This window comes from Stegastes partitus, unplaced genomic scaffold (genome assembly GCF_000690725.1).
Source record: "Stegastes partitus isolate 25-593 unplaced genomic scaffold, Stegastes_partitus-1.0.2 Scaffold1898, whole genome shotgun sequence".
NCBI lineage: Eukaryota > Metazoa > Chordata > Actinopteri > Pomacentridae > Stegastes > Stegastes partitus.
In genome coordinates, this window is record NW_007579629.1 from 77,882 (window position 1) to 92,866 (window position 14,985).

General features: G+C 40.0%; 1 protein-coding gene across 3 annotated transcripts in view; it reads left to right on the forward strand.

Annotated features, from left to right (window-relative positions):
• The window catches only part of LOC103373058 (melanophilin-like), a 41,750-nt gene that overhangs the window by 20,128 nt on the left and 6,637 nt on the right, over positions 1-14,985 (forward strand). The window contains exons 6-10 of one of the 3 annotated variants that reach the window (XM_008302857.1): positions 1,894-1,949; positions 4,458-4,550; positions 6,087-6,228; positions 8,143-8,381; positions 11,453-11,536. In XM_008302857.1, the coding sequence (XP_008301079.1) occupies positions 1,894-1,949; positions 4,458-4,550; positions 6,087-6,228; positions 8,143-8,381; positions 11,453-11,536 (614 nt within the window). The remainder of the gene's footprint in view (positions 1-1,893; positions 1,950-4,457; positions 4,551-6,086; positions 6,229-8,142; positions 8,382-11,452; positions 11,537-14,985) is intronic. The other 2 variants (XM_008302858.1, XM_008302859.1) reach the window with 2 other exon arrangements.

Sequence of the window (14,985 nt, forward strand, 5' to 3'; positions counted from 1 at the left end):
GCCACCTTGCAGAACTTGGGAGCATCAATGTCTTTAACACATATTGTTATAGTTTCATGGTCTTAAACAATAGTTAACAAGATAATTTGGTCTTGGGCACTGGGACTGGATATTCTCCTCCCTATGATCCATCCTATAAGCATAGCAAACGCAATTAAACGCCACAGTCAGCCACAACATTAAAACCACCTGCCTGATAATGCACAGTTCCACCTTGTGCTGACTAAACAGCTTTGACCCATTGGAACTCGGACACAGGATCTCTGAGCTTGTCCTGTAGCGAATGGCACTGGGATGTTGGCAGCAGATCCTTTGGGTTCTGCAGGCTACAGGGTAGATTCTACATTAATACTGTGGAGTCATTCCTGAGCAGATTTTGCAGCGTGGCAGGGCTCATGCTGATGCGGAGTTGGTCTGGAGTGATGTTTTGCTTGGTGGTACGTGTCAAAGTCCACAAGAATGCTGAAAGGAACCAAGGTTTCCCAGCAGAACACTCCACTGTAACAAGAGGAGCTTTGTTACACACTTCACCTGTCAGTTGTTTTAATGTACTGGCTGATAAATGTATGAGTATTTTCTACTAGACCCAAGAATTTCCTAGTATTTTCATGGAGTCACGTGGGATCATTGCTCTATTCAGTGATCAGACAGCACTAAGACATCACTGACACTGATGTTCAGATGTTTTGAACTCCAGAATCTGTGCGATTGAGGCTGGACTTCTGTCATATGTTAGCCAGTTTGTGGTAAATTTGATTAACTGCGTATTTGTTTGGGATTAGGCATTGTTACCTATTTTAGTTCTCAGTAAGGAACCACGTAAATAGTCCGAATTTTCCTGATGTGTACTGTATTTCTAAATAAATATGTGTTTTACTAAATTACTACAAACAAAGGTCAACTGGAGCCCACACACTTTTCCCTGTGAGACCCCCTAGAGAGTTAATCCAGCCATGTGTGTGGTCTTTCTTCATCCAGCCCGGAGTCACATTAATGTTTAATAACTGGTAAGCTGTCCAGTTTAGTTAAACTGCATGACAACATTCAACCAAATAACATAAGCACCTTCAGCCTCAGGTTGAAATACTGTCATTAGACTATTAAAATGATCCATTCAGACTTTGCAGCTATGAATGTCTCACACATAGAGCGAGTGTGGAAAAAGAACCAAAACTGGTGGTTTGGTTGGCACAAGCATCTGGCGCACATATCAAGTGTACAATGGTAGAGGCAGGGAAGTCTTAGTCAGAAAGAGTCAAGAAGATTAAAAAAATAAAATAAAATTCTCACAGCATTTGTCATTGGAAGTTGTCGTAGTATCAGTAGTTTTTTCTGCAGATTTCTTCGAAGCGGTGTAGCAAAAAGTCCATAAAATGATTCACTTACCTGTAATGTGCATCTGTTGCATTGTTATTTGCCACAGCTTTATTACTTTATCTGTGTATATGCTCAGTCCTTGAACATCTGCTTTTCTTTGCAGCTTTTGTTGTTCCCAGTCTCTCTTTCCTTTCCCTCTGTATTCAACAGGGAATGGTTAAGTGTTGTAGAAATGCAAAACACTTATAAACACCCTCATAAAGAGACCAAAAACACACAGCATTCATTCTTTTGGTCCTTTTGCTGTACTTTCTCTCTCAAATGGAAATTAAATTTGAAAAAAAAAAGAAAAGAAAAGCAAAAATCTCACAGTGAAGACAAAGGTCATGAGTAGTTTTAAAGAGGCGTAACTACTCGGTCTTGAGGGTGAACTTAGTTTTTATAAGGTGGTTCTGGGATGTTTGAACACAAATGTAAGATCTTTTTCTTTGTGTGCTGCGTTTGTTTCCAGAAATCATGTATTTTATTCTGCAGTGTTTCGTCATGTTACTCTGACACATGTGCCTTCTGTATCAGCAGATGGATATGAAGAGAACAGTATGGACGCAACAGACTCACACCAATACAAAGAGGTATGGCCACTAATTCTCACTAAAACAGTTTTCCCCTGTGCTTGAAGAACTATTTGTACACTTGGTTCTGTCCCATGCTTTCCTATTAACTGCCTAATCATGTTTGCTTGTAGAGCACGTTAGGTAAACAGGCATCTTGCAGCTATTTTGGGGGTCCTCAAGTCTTAGTGAGTTTGCGGTCACCCAAAAACATTCCAGTGATATGCATCAAAAAAAAGAAGCTGATAATAATTTGTAGTCAGACAGCAGACCAGTTTTAGACTAGTTTTGGAGTTTCTCACTACCAATCTGAGCTGAGACCTTGACACATGGAAATCCAAACAACACCCAATATAACACCAGTGTCTTTTAATTAAGAAACAATGTCCTGTTTGGTAATTAAAAACTGTTTTAGTGAGAAATGATCAAAGCTCATGTGCAAAACAGACACTCTTATTCAAGTTCAAATCAGCATTTTGCATGCGTATGTTTATTTGAAACAACTGAGGGTTTGCAGGACTCTGTTGTGGTCAGCAGCGCTGACGTTCGTCACGCTGACGGGTCCCTCCTCTGTTGAAAAGCAGAGGTGCTTTCTGCCCGGGTTATCTGAGTGATCAAGGCCAGCCCTCGTGAACAACTGGAATGCCTTGACAGCTGTTAACGGCTGAGGTTAGGCACGGTCAAACCGGCACTGGTCGCAGTGCACTGTGGGTAAATACCAGGCTGTCATACATAATCGCACACAAAAGAGTCCAAGCAGAGTAACAGAGCCTCTGGTTCAAGTTCTGAGATTGTAAAAAATGTTCACTCAGTCCACTGGAATTTGTCATAAAACCGAGACTACTATTGTTTATCCTGCAGTCTGTGTGTGATGTAGAGGCTCAACGTTGTTTATTTTAAACCACTGTATTGGCTGTTGTGTCGACAAAAGACAGGACTACTGGGCCCTGCTGGGCCTTTAGGTGCTTTTTCTTTGTTTCTGATGCAACAAACACTTCCTGTTTTTATTTATATCTTAAATGACTGGACATTTAAGGGGTGTTGTAGAAAAAAAAACAGATTGCAAGAAGGCCAAGTGGTGCTTACTGTTTCCTCCTTTGAGTTTCTTTTAGACAGAGTGACCTCTACTGTTCCAAACAGAGTAGTGTAGCAAGCCTTTTGACACTTCATTGGCTCCGGCAAGGAAACCTCCCTCACATTTCACCTACTCACAGCACTTACAATGCAACTTGGATGGTGTTAGGTAGGGATTCAGTGTCTTGCTCAATGAGCCTTGGACAGACTGGAGGCTCTGTCAGCACAGAAGCATGCACATGTGTCTTTAAAGTCCCTTTCCTTCTCAGCCACGTAGCCAAACAGCAAAAGAGATGTTATCTGAACCCCTTGTTTGTGCCTCACATGTATTAACGTTACATTTGAGTCAAAGCATCCAGATTTTCCTCTATAAATATACACCCTGCCGTGTTTGATACACATGTCCCGTCTGATTTTAATGGATTCTGAAAAAGTCTACGAACCACCTGAATGAAAGTTTTGCTTCCTGATTTTAAAAACGATAAACGTAGCTGTTAAAAATGTAATTATCAGTTATAGTGGCACTTATTCTAGTATTGTATATATATGACACAACATATTCTCTTTTATTTTGCCTATGTTTTTCAAAAAGAGACCATGATCCAGATAGTTAAAAGGGGGTGTTTGAGGACTCTGGAAAAACATTTAAATGTTAACTAAATTGAAAGGGTGTGTTTGGCAGCTGCCAGTCGTCTTGTGCTTCTCGCTCATTACTGCAGACTGTTGTTGGCCAAAAACACAACTGGCTACTATACATATAGTTATATTGCCTATGCAATAAAGCAAAAATATCTAATAAATGTTGAAATATCTAATAAATTTCAGCATTGAACCACATACTTATGAGACAACCATGTTTGCTTACTTTTGTGAGCACTTTCCGGCTTTTATCACCAAGTCAGAGATCTGTGTCGTAGCTTTTAGAGAAAATGTGACTGAAAATAACAAGAATTGCAAAACTGAGCATAATATGATAAATGATATGATGATTTGATAAACTATAGATAAAGTTCTGCAGAAGAAGTGAAAGGTTTATTTGCAAAAACAGATAACTCCATCTTCACGAACCTTCGAAAAACCCACTTTTCCATCTTCTACCTAAGACAATATCAATCAGACTTAAGTTATCTCTACTTTTGTCGTCATTTCTACTAATTCGAATCCACTTAACTTCAGTCTGATTGCTATTATCACACACAAACAACAAAAAAATAAGTTATCTGAAAGTCTACAAAAATGGAGTTATCTGTTTTTGCAAATGAACTCTTCATGTGATTTCATGAATAACTGCTTTTTAATGGTGCACATAATGGGTGTTGATTAGTTGGTAAGTTTGTGTTTAGGTTTTGGTCAACTCCCATCATATCCAGAGAACAGTGTGTTAGTGAGGAGGGGTTTCTGTTTTTACTCTCTCATCTCTGCTGGTGATGGTGTTCCCCTTTCTGCTTTCCAAAGATGAAAAAGACCAAAAGGCGGTTAACTGTCGATCCCGTTGATTTCGAACTGGGCGGTGATCACTCCGGCAAATCAAGAGGACGGTCGGATCAGGTAGAACCGGACGACTAACTTCAACCAGCATTTCCCACAAAACCAGACTAATCTGCATGTCTTTATGCATACAAGGGACCATCTGTCAGTTTCATCTGTTTGCCTGTCTTTGTTTTCCGCCTTTGCCAAACATTGTCTTGTTTGACATTATTTATTCTCGTATTTGGCCACAGCACACTCTCTGTGCACATCCAAATGTGCACACTTGGGTGCACAGATGCTGTAAGTTCATTACCTCAATGCCCTGTCAACACAGCATTTAAATAAAAATATGTGAGAAGGATGTTTAATTTTATTAGACACTCATCTCTCTAGTGTTCACATCTGAAAAGTAACTCTGACACTCTGTGATATGTAACAGAGTCCTTCAAGCTGACTCCAGCAGACTAGAAGAGTAGTGTAAGACATTGATTATCCTCCCTTGTGGACGTGAGCATGGACAGCTGGAGACACATTTACACATAGTTGCTGCTATTACACTATTTTTCTAATTTGCTGAAGTCTGGAAGGAAGACTTCATTCCGTCCATGTGCAGCATGTATACTGTACATACATGCTACTGCCAAGCATATACTCCTATTAGCATAGTTACTACACAGACACAAACTCTGGGTTAGCAGACCTAGGAGTTGATTAAATTTACGTCACGTAGGTCCCAGCAGACTCTCACATGCTCACAGATGTGTGAACACTGACCTAATAGCAACAACTGCACACCCATGGTGTCCACAGCTGTCCATGTACGTGTCTGAAAGGGAGTATAAGGCCGGTGGTGTACTTGTGTCCACAGGTACGCAAGGGTTCACAGGAATCTTTGTGATATAAATGTGAACATCTCCCCAACTCTGTGAAGTAATGTTTATGTGTAGAATACATAGATTTGACCCACTGTGCATGCATGTAATAGTGTCTTCACAGTGGACTCCCACAGTCTACACCTGTCCATGATCAAGGCTTGATCAAGGCTTTATGTTATGGGGGCATTTTGCTGGCATGGATTACATCCACTTGTCTACTTCAAGGGGAAGGACCACTGCAAATCAGTTGCTCTAAGTAATCACCTTTAGCCTACTATGAAGCATTTTCATCCTGATGGGAGTTACCTCGTCCAGGGTGACAATACCCCCATCCATTGGGCACCAACTGTCACTGAGTGCTTTGACGGACGTGTTTGTCCATTACTATCATCAAAACACAAAATTAGGGAAAATCCCCAGAAAGAATGGTGTTGATCCCTCCAGTAAAGTTCCACAGAGTTGGAGAATCAGTGCCAAGGTGCACTGAAAATGATCCGGTGGCATATGGTGGTCCAACATCGTACTGAGTCACTTTATTTCCTTTGATTTGTCTCCAATCTATCTGTAAAATCAACAGACGACCTCCTATAATCTAACAAAAATGTATGACGCTTGGAATAATTGAAAAGCAGCATCCGTCTTTTATTTTTACCTTTTTGAACACCCCAATGCCTCATAATGTTTTCATTCTCTGCTTGAAAAAGGCCTCATTTGTGCTCCCCTCCATCCTCTCTCCCAGCGCCGTGGCGACCACGACATCGTGGCCATGGATGTAGCTGCGAGGGAGTCAATGCTTGCTGAGGGAGATATTGCCTCCGTTTTACACCACATTTTGGATGAGCAGCGCAAAGGTCTGGACCTGGAAATGGCTCCACAAGCAGGTAGAATCTCAGCTCCAGTGTGGATTAAAACACTTATGTACAGCATGTACAGAGTAGAGAAAAACACAAGTGATTTGATAACAAACATACTGTACAGTTCATGTACTTACAAAATATTTTGGAAAAAGTAGAATTAAAAAAAAACATTTAGATACTTTTAGCTGTAATTGACCTGATGCCATGTGGTTCAGCTGCCATTTGCTTTGGTTATGATTCAGTATTTAGTTATTGCTAAGTAAAGTTTGTTTTTGTTTGTTTGTTTGTTTGTTTGTTTCAGGTGCTTACCGTAACACAATGTCTTGTTTGAAGTTGCTTCAAAATCCCAATGTTTTGACTTTTCTAAATTAGCCTGCTAGCTAGTTAGCAGAGTAGCTAATGGTGCTATAAAAAAAAAAATATTTAAAATGTAAAACATCTACAATATTTTCAAGATTTCTCTCTTTTTTTCATTCTGTGTACAGTCATTTGAATTCCCAGCAAAATATATGTCAACTCATTAGCACCCAAGCTAAATGTTGTTAGCCAAGGGTAATAGCTTTAGTAATATGTTCTATACAAATTGTTAGCAAATTTGCAAACTAGTGACCTTGACGAAGCATCTGATATTAACTGGGTGTAACTGTCTTTGGTTTTGTTTTGTTTTCTGGCCAAAATTTTCGTTCCTCAAATTTGTAAGCTTATGAGGGCAATTAGCCCATATCTCACAGTTCTAAACCTGCCATTAATAGGCGCATTTCAAAGGAAGGACGGATCTTGGGACAGGCACGAGGTGGCACAAACATTACTGGGAACTGCCCTGTAATCTGCCCTGTCAGCCTTTCTGTTTCCATTGCAGTTCTACAGTTCCGGCTGCAATTTTAGCTCAGAATGCAGCAAAACCTCAACAAACGCTCGTGGTGCTGAACATAACCACAAGTCTATGAGCATGTAGGAAGTTCAACAAGGAGGTTTGTAAGTTTAGCTTATGGTGAGTTTTATGTTAAAGATGGTGCCGTTAGAGAGGAGAAGACTCGGTGAGGACATTAAGACGGTGTGGAGACCAACACAGCAGTTTCAGTACCTAACCTGGAGGAGATGCTTTTAGATCACCTGAATAAATCCCTGGAAGAGAATGTACAGGAGTCAGCTACAGCAGTCGCAATACATGCAAAGGTTTGGGCAACAAATTGGTCCTTCTGTGGAAAATGGGACAATGTTATTTTACTCCAAATTTACAGTTATAATCAGTATAACATTAAGATAACGTCTCCTCCTCGTTATCATATTAGCTCATCATATTTTATAGCATTGATTAAAATGCTATAATTGATTAAAATACCATGTATTGGAAAATTTGCTCTTACATTATCCATGAAAATTTCACTTTGCAGCCATGAGACAGGATTGTGAAGAGGAGGATGTTTTCAGGCACAGAAGGCTCTTGAAGTGTCATTTGTGGGGTTTTTAAGATTTTTTTTTTTAAATTAAACTTGAAGAAAACTTAAAGGTACAAGCTTGTGTGTATAAAACATATGATAATTTTTGGCACGTTAAATTTATTAATTAGAAACCTTAAGTCATTGAGCTTACAGTTCTGTCATCTGAGTTGCTGTTCAGTGAAAGCTAAAGATTTAAAAGTGTTTTTCTTAAATCAGTAGCTGTAGCATCACATTTGACTGGCTTTTTCTCCACAGCAATCAAGACTAAGGCTTGTGCGTATTCTACTATTTAGACCTGACTGCCAAAATCCAATTAAAGTATGACTGCTCAGTAATTAAGTGTAAATGATAGTGTCCATAATGTTGACCTACTGGACTTTTACATCATCCAGAGGCTGTATTTCTGTGTCAAGTATCATTTAAAGAAAGGTTCAAACTGGAATAATAAAAACGAACAGCATTGCTTATTCATCATACATATTTTGCTGTTTTCCAGATGACCTTGTGTACCTGGAGAACCGGACCAACCCGTCCCGCTCCATCTCCCAGCTCAGCTACTCCTCGTGTGGCAGCGGCAGCGCCGGAGGCCCTCGAAACAGCACCTTTCTGCCCGGCCCCGACGACTCCGAGGAAGAGGACCACCTGTGCCAGCAGTACCCGCTCTACCAGTCTCACCCCAGCACCTACAGCCACACCTCTCAGGAGAGCCTGAACTCAGCGATCCCACCAGCACAGGTCCTCAACATGCTTCACATTAATTTTTCAGAGAACACATACAATCCTCATTACATTACTTTCATTTGGCAGCTGGGTTGGAAAATTCATAAATCCTCCTTCATGTTGTGAAACATCCGTTAATGTCTGGGATTCTGTGGGTTGAGATAAAAAGTGCTGCCTATTTTTGCTTGCGTTCTGCTCTCATAAACGGAAACATACATTAAAACTGTGACATTCGTAGTTGAGAATGTCGAGCGATTTTCACACAGTCAAATCCCGCTGCTGCACAGATGTCTGTCCGATAATCAGTCAACTTTATTGACGTATATACAACCCATATGGCTCTTGATCACTGTTAATAAAAGCGTCATGATTTTTATCTTCGGCAGAGTATGCAGAAACCAGACAATGAGAAATCCAACAACACAGTTCACGTACTGAATCGCTGCAACGTGGCGTGGAATTTGTTAATTATTAGTCAGAACAAAAGAGAATGGGATAATAAACAATACTGTTAAAAATATAAACTTATTCTGCTTGGGCTGTATGAAAGAGAAATCATTTCTAATACGGCACCGGCTCTGTACATCATTTGATCCGTACAGTAATCAACTGTGGCGTCACATCGGAGGCACATTTCTGACATAAAACAGCAAACAAACTGATTTCCCCCAACGTTCCTCCTGATATTCCAGACCTCTCCAGCAACGCATGTTAGAACTCTAACACATTATACACGCACAAGTTCATCAGGCCGACACGTCGAGTGATGAAGAGGAGACAGCTGCTAGATCAGAGGGAGGTTACGTACATTACATCACTGTCTATTTATGTGTTAGCATACAAGTCAGTCCCTGGAAAGGATCACAGCAACTGTTGCTGTGCTGTTCAAGAGGAGCAGATAAAAAACAGACCTTGTTTACCATCAGTGTGACTGGCTTTGAAGAGGCTGCTTTTCGAGCCCATGTCAGAAATCAATAAGTGTAAATGTGTCCTCATGTGTCCTCCTGTTTTGGGTTTTCATGTCTTTGAGTTGGCTTAGACACAGTCTGGAACTTATAGAGAGGTATAACTCGGACCATCTGATTTAAAAACTTCTCTTTGAAGCTGCGAAAGATAAGAAATATGAAAACAAAGGAAGTGATTAAGCCCCGTGGTGGCGACAACAGAAGGTACGGCGTTATCAGCCTTAACCGGTCCCCTCTGTGCTGATTTATACCTTTGATATCGGATGTCAAGGCATATTTGTCTCACAGCTGGGCAACACACCAGACACACAAACAGGATGCAGGGGGAAAATATGCAGACATGTGCCTGTCAGACATCAAACACCGGCGTGACATTTCTCATTGGTCGCCAGGCCCTATCTTCCTCAAATGGCAGTTACTCATCCTACACACGGCTGCTCGTCTCTGTCGGTTTGATGTTGATTTGGAAGCCGTTCAAGCCAGCAATAGACCCGAGTGATGTTCGCGATGTGATTATGTTTGTGGAACGAGACGTCAAGCTGAGTCGACGAGCTCAGACTTTGTATAGGCGAACACGAACATGTGGGGCAACACTGGTGTCGGGCCAAGTTACAGAATGTTTACAAGTTTAATATACAGAGTGACAAATGAAAGGGCAAGCCTGAAGGAACGAGGAGACAAACATATCCAATGTGGATCCCAAACAAGGCCTCACTGAGGGGCTGAAAATGATCAGTCACCAGATCTCAGTCCACCTATGGAAGATGTTTAACAACTACCACATCAACCAGTCCAAAAATACAAAAGTAAAGGGTTTATATGAAAATGAAAGGATAAATATAAAATTATTACACAGAGGAATAAAACCTACACAGAAGATTAAAAACACCATCGAGAAAAGTGTACACAGTAACCCATAATGGATTTAATGGCTTGTTTTCAGATCAGACTTGTCTCCTCACAGCATTAGATATTAAGATATACACAACTAACAGTCAGAATTAAACATCTATTATTACGAGTCAAAAACCTAATTATTCGGTTACAGTGTGACTGTATTTGTGAGGCTGAGCAGAAGGCGTCACATTTTTATTTAACTACCTGCACATGACTACAGTCAATCATGTAGTGGCAGTTGGACCTGGCACGTGGCTCCTGTAAAGTCTGCAGCCTCACGATCACATAAATCTTGTTTGTATAAATACACAAGGAGTTAAGGCAAAGAGTCATCCCGTGTGGCTTCTCCTGAGTTTTATTTTCTACAGCAGCCTTCCTGTGTGCACTTCCTATAAATGCACATAGACTATGCATTTATAAAACTAAAAAGAAAAAGAAATCTCCTAATTTTCCACCGCTAAGAAGCTCATTAGGATACACAGTGGGATTTCAATACTTTAAACTTGTAAAATGCAAATTATAAATTGTGACTCACAACAGGATTATGTCACCTTGGCAGCCCCATGCTGTGAACCATCCGCCACCAGCGACACCTGCGTGTGACGCTAGAAACGGGATCGGGGTTAAGGAGTGGGGAATCCTGGCGATGTGGCGGTTTTAGGAGGCCAGATTTATACATAGTCTGAGAGGAACTGCTGCTGTACTGTTGGGCAAGACATCAAAGATCCATCAGATGACTGTCTGCTTGACTTCCTGATCTGAATATGATTATTTCTGCACCCAGTGACCCCATTAGAAAAAGAACTATTGTGGAACTATGCCCCATTATCCAAAGGAACATTTTCTTCTTTTCCATCGCACACGAAGACAAACTGTATAGAACGAGGTGTCAGTTTTCAAAAGTTAAATTCTTTGTAACATTCCAAATGTGTTTTCCGGACTGTTTCACACAAATCCTTTTCGAGAGGAACCCCTCCAGTGAAGGATAGATTTCAGTGCCAATATGTCTTGACTGTCTCAGTGTGAAGGAAAGTGATATCATACATGACATGCTGCTACTTACTGAGTCATTTCAGTAGTAAGCCGATAGGTGTGTTGCACAACTTGTTTTGACTGTATTCACTATCAAGTTTTGTTATGGTTCCTTGAGTTTTTCAATACACGTTTGTTATTACTGTCAATTTTCACTTGTCACATTGCTTTTTTTTTTAACTTCCTCTCCAGATCACTGACATTAACAGACGCATGTCTGCCATCGAAACATTTCTGAACCGCCTTGAAGAGAGGGTCAGCACAGCATACGACCAGGTAAATCCAGTAAACGTCACATCTAATCACAGAGTCGCCATCGAACCTCGGGCCAGCTGTTGCACAAAGAGACTTACGCAAGACAGCAAAAACATTAAAGGAGCTGCCAAGAACATTTAGATGTACAGAGCCATAAAAATGGAGACTATAGGAAGTTTTATCAAAATGCAGACGACATTTCGCCGCAGGAATGCACCTCTCCAGCCAACATGTGATGTCCCTGGCTTAGCTGCAGCTGACATTTAAAAATGTGGCCATACTGATTTTTAGCTGATACACGAGATTTGCAATTGTCTGCTTAGTGCTTTATTTGTGCTTTTTCTTTCTGCCAATAAGTTCACGTTCGCTAGTACAGGCATCAGCACTGTTACTGGTAACAAAAACATAGTTAATGCCAGCCATATGCTTTAAAGCTGCACTGAGTTATATTTTATATCAATAACGGAGCAAATGAGTAATAAGACTGTGGTTGATGATCGTGATGACCACACAGTGAAACATAACATCCAATCATCATAGTATCTTTCAGCTCACTGTTTTGATTTCAGAGGCTGCTGTTGTGCTGTTTTGACTCACAAAATGCAGCAACTGTGTAGCAGCACAGCAACTACATTACAAGAGCAATAATGCACATGTGTGACACACGTACTTACAACCGACTGCACATGTATGCAACAGACTCCTCCAAGCGAACCCTACTGACTTGTAAAGTAGTATACAATGCCTATAAAAATGATTTACCTCCCTTAGACGTTTTCCGGTGTACTTATTTTTCAACATTCAGTCACGGTGAGTTGAATTTGGCTTTTATGGCAAGAATTGACCAAATCATTTCATGTCAAAGTGACAACAGGTTTCGATAAAGTAAACTGAATTCATTAAAAATATAGAATGTAAAATAAGTAATTGCACAAGTATTTACCACCTTCAAGTCTGTCTTTAGTAGATGCACCTGTGGCCACAATTACAATCTTGAGCCTTGTTGTCTTTCAACCATTTCTGAATGCTTCCAGTCATTTCCTTACTGGAAAACAAATCTTCTCCCAAGTCACAGTTTTCTTGCAGACTGTATCAGTTTGTCATCCAGGTTTTCCTCCATACTTTACAAGTTTTCTAGGACAGACTGCTGAGAAGCAACTCCACATCATGATGCTTGTAGCTGACGAAGCTTTGACTGGTGGTAACGCTTGTTACATGCACAGTCTCTAGACTCCTATAGAGGAGTCATAGGTGTCTTGGTGGCCTCCATTATTAGTATATTTCTTGCACAGTCACTCAGTTTTTAAAGGACAACTTGCTTGAGACACATATGTGCCATATTCCTTCCATTTCTTATTGATGGGTTTGACTGTACTCTAGGGGATATTTAGTGATTTGAAAATGTTCTTGTATCCACCCCTTGACTCATGCTTTTCAGTAGCGTTTTCATAGAGTTGTTTGGAGTGTTCTTTTGTCTACATGGTGCAAATATAACCAGGAGTACTGATTCACCAGTGACTTCTTTATCTACAGTTGTCTTCATATTACAATCACTTGAGACACACTCCCTGCACTCAGATGATCTTTATTTCACTAACCGTGTGACTTCTAGCACCAACTGGCTGCACCTGTTTTGAATTAGGTGACTCACTTTAATGGGGGTGAATGCTTGTGCAGTGACTTATTTTACGCTTTATATTTTTAATTAATTGTCATTACTTTGACGAAATCTGTTTTCACTTCGTCATGAAATAGCCTTTTTTTTTTTTTTTGTAAATTGTTGTCAGAAACAAAACCTAATTATATTGACCATGACTGAATGTGGAATAGGAATAAAAAGGGGAAAACTTTCAGAGGGTTGTAATACTTTTTATAGGCACTGTAATAGCAACTACGACACCTACGTAGACGTCTGCAGCTGTACGTGTGCCCATACACACTATAATCAGTGTAAAGAAATGCTGGTCTGCTGACCTAAGCGCAGTGGGATGTAAAAGTGCAACAAGTCTGACAGACAAGCCGGAGCTAATCCATTCAAACACATTCAGAAACAAGCAATACAAGTTTCTAGCTCATCCTATACTGAACAGATGACCAGTTTAAAGATGCCAGGACAGACAGAATAGGCTCCTGCTCATATTGTACTCCAGGAGGTACGTCTAGACATTACATTTTGAACCAAGTGCAACCTGGATATAAAAGCATGAATGACCTTGTTAAGGTCTTTAAAGCTGCACTAGGCAGAAATCAGGAAAAGACCCCAATAAAAGAAAGCTATAATTTGACAACTATAAAGCCCTCCTCCTGCAGCACGTCCCCCTCCAATGTCTGTTCTAAGCTTCTCAACCAGGCAAACACAATCTTCATACACAGAAAGATGGTCAACATTAATCTGTGGCTTTGCTCAGATTCTCATCTCTTTCTAACTCATGGTTCCACCATATCCTGCTCTAACTACAGACTTTGCTGTTATTCATACTATCCAACCAGCTCTGGGTGAAAAGACCTGTGATTGGCTAAAATCTTCAGCCATGGACAGGATTCTCAATGAAGGGAAAAAACAATGAAAAGAAAAAACAAATAAAACCTAAAACAAATACAAACGAGACCAACGGTAAAACAGAAGAAAGAATGCACTTACGGCATAACAAACTCTAAATACAGACAACAAAACAAAGTCCAACACAAGAGAAAGAAACAACAGGCTGCACATAAAGATGATGCAACACGGTACAAATCTACACTTATAGTACAGCAGAAAAAATGGAGGCGTAAAAAAAAAAACATTTAAAACACAAGACTCTGTCACAGGTTAGAACAAAAGACACACAAGATATATATACTCATATATACAGTGCTTAACAAATGTATTAGACCACAACCCAATGCAAGGTTTATGCTACAGCTTCCCTAAATTAACAGCATTGGTAATCATTTCTTATGTTTCTGTAATGGTTAATACGCCAGTATGGAGAAACTCTTTGACCAAAATGATATTTTTAATGCTAAAATAATAAAATTCTAGGTATTTACTCACATTCCTGAGCAGAAAAAAAATGTTGTCATGATTGGGTGTTATTCTTTATGAATTTCTGACTTGTCAGAGAAGCCCAGTGGCTCAACTTTGGGTGTAAAAGGTGAATTCAGTTTGAAATTCCTCATTCCTGTTCAAAATGTGGAGAGCTGAGTATGAATTAAAGCACTTCATGATGCTGGATGGTCTACATGGTGCTTAACAAATTAGACAGGTGGTCTAATAAATTTGTTAAGCACCGTATATATATATATAATTGAGTATTGTCTGCATAGAAATGATAATATTGTCTATTTTTCAAATGTATAATTCAGTTCATCTTTACATTGTTCCAGTGTAACCAGATAATAATCAACACTTTAAACATGTAAACTCATGCAGTCTTTCTTCCAACCGGCTGACAAAGACAAGCATATATTTGATTGTTAAGGTTTTG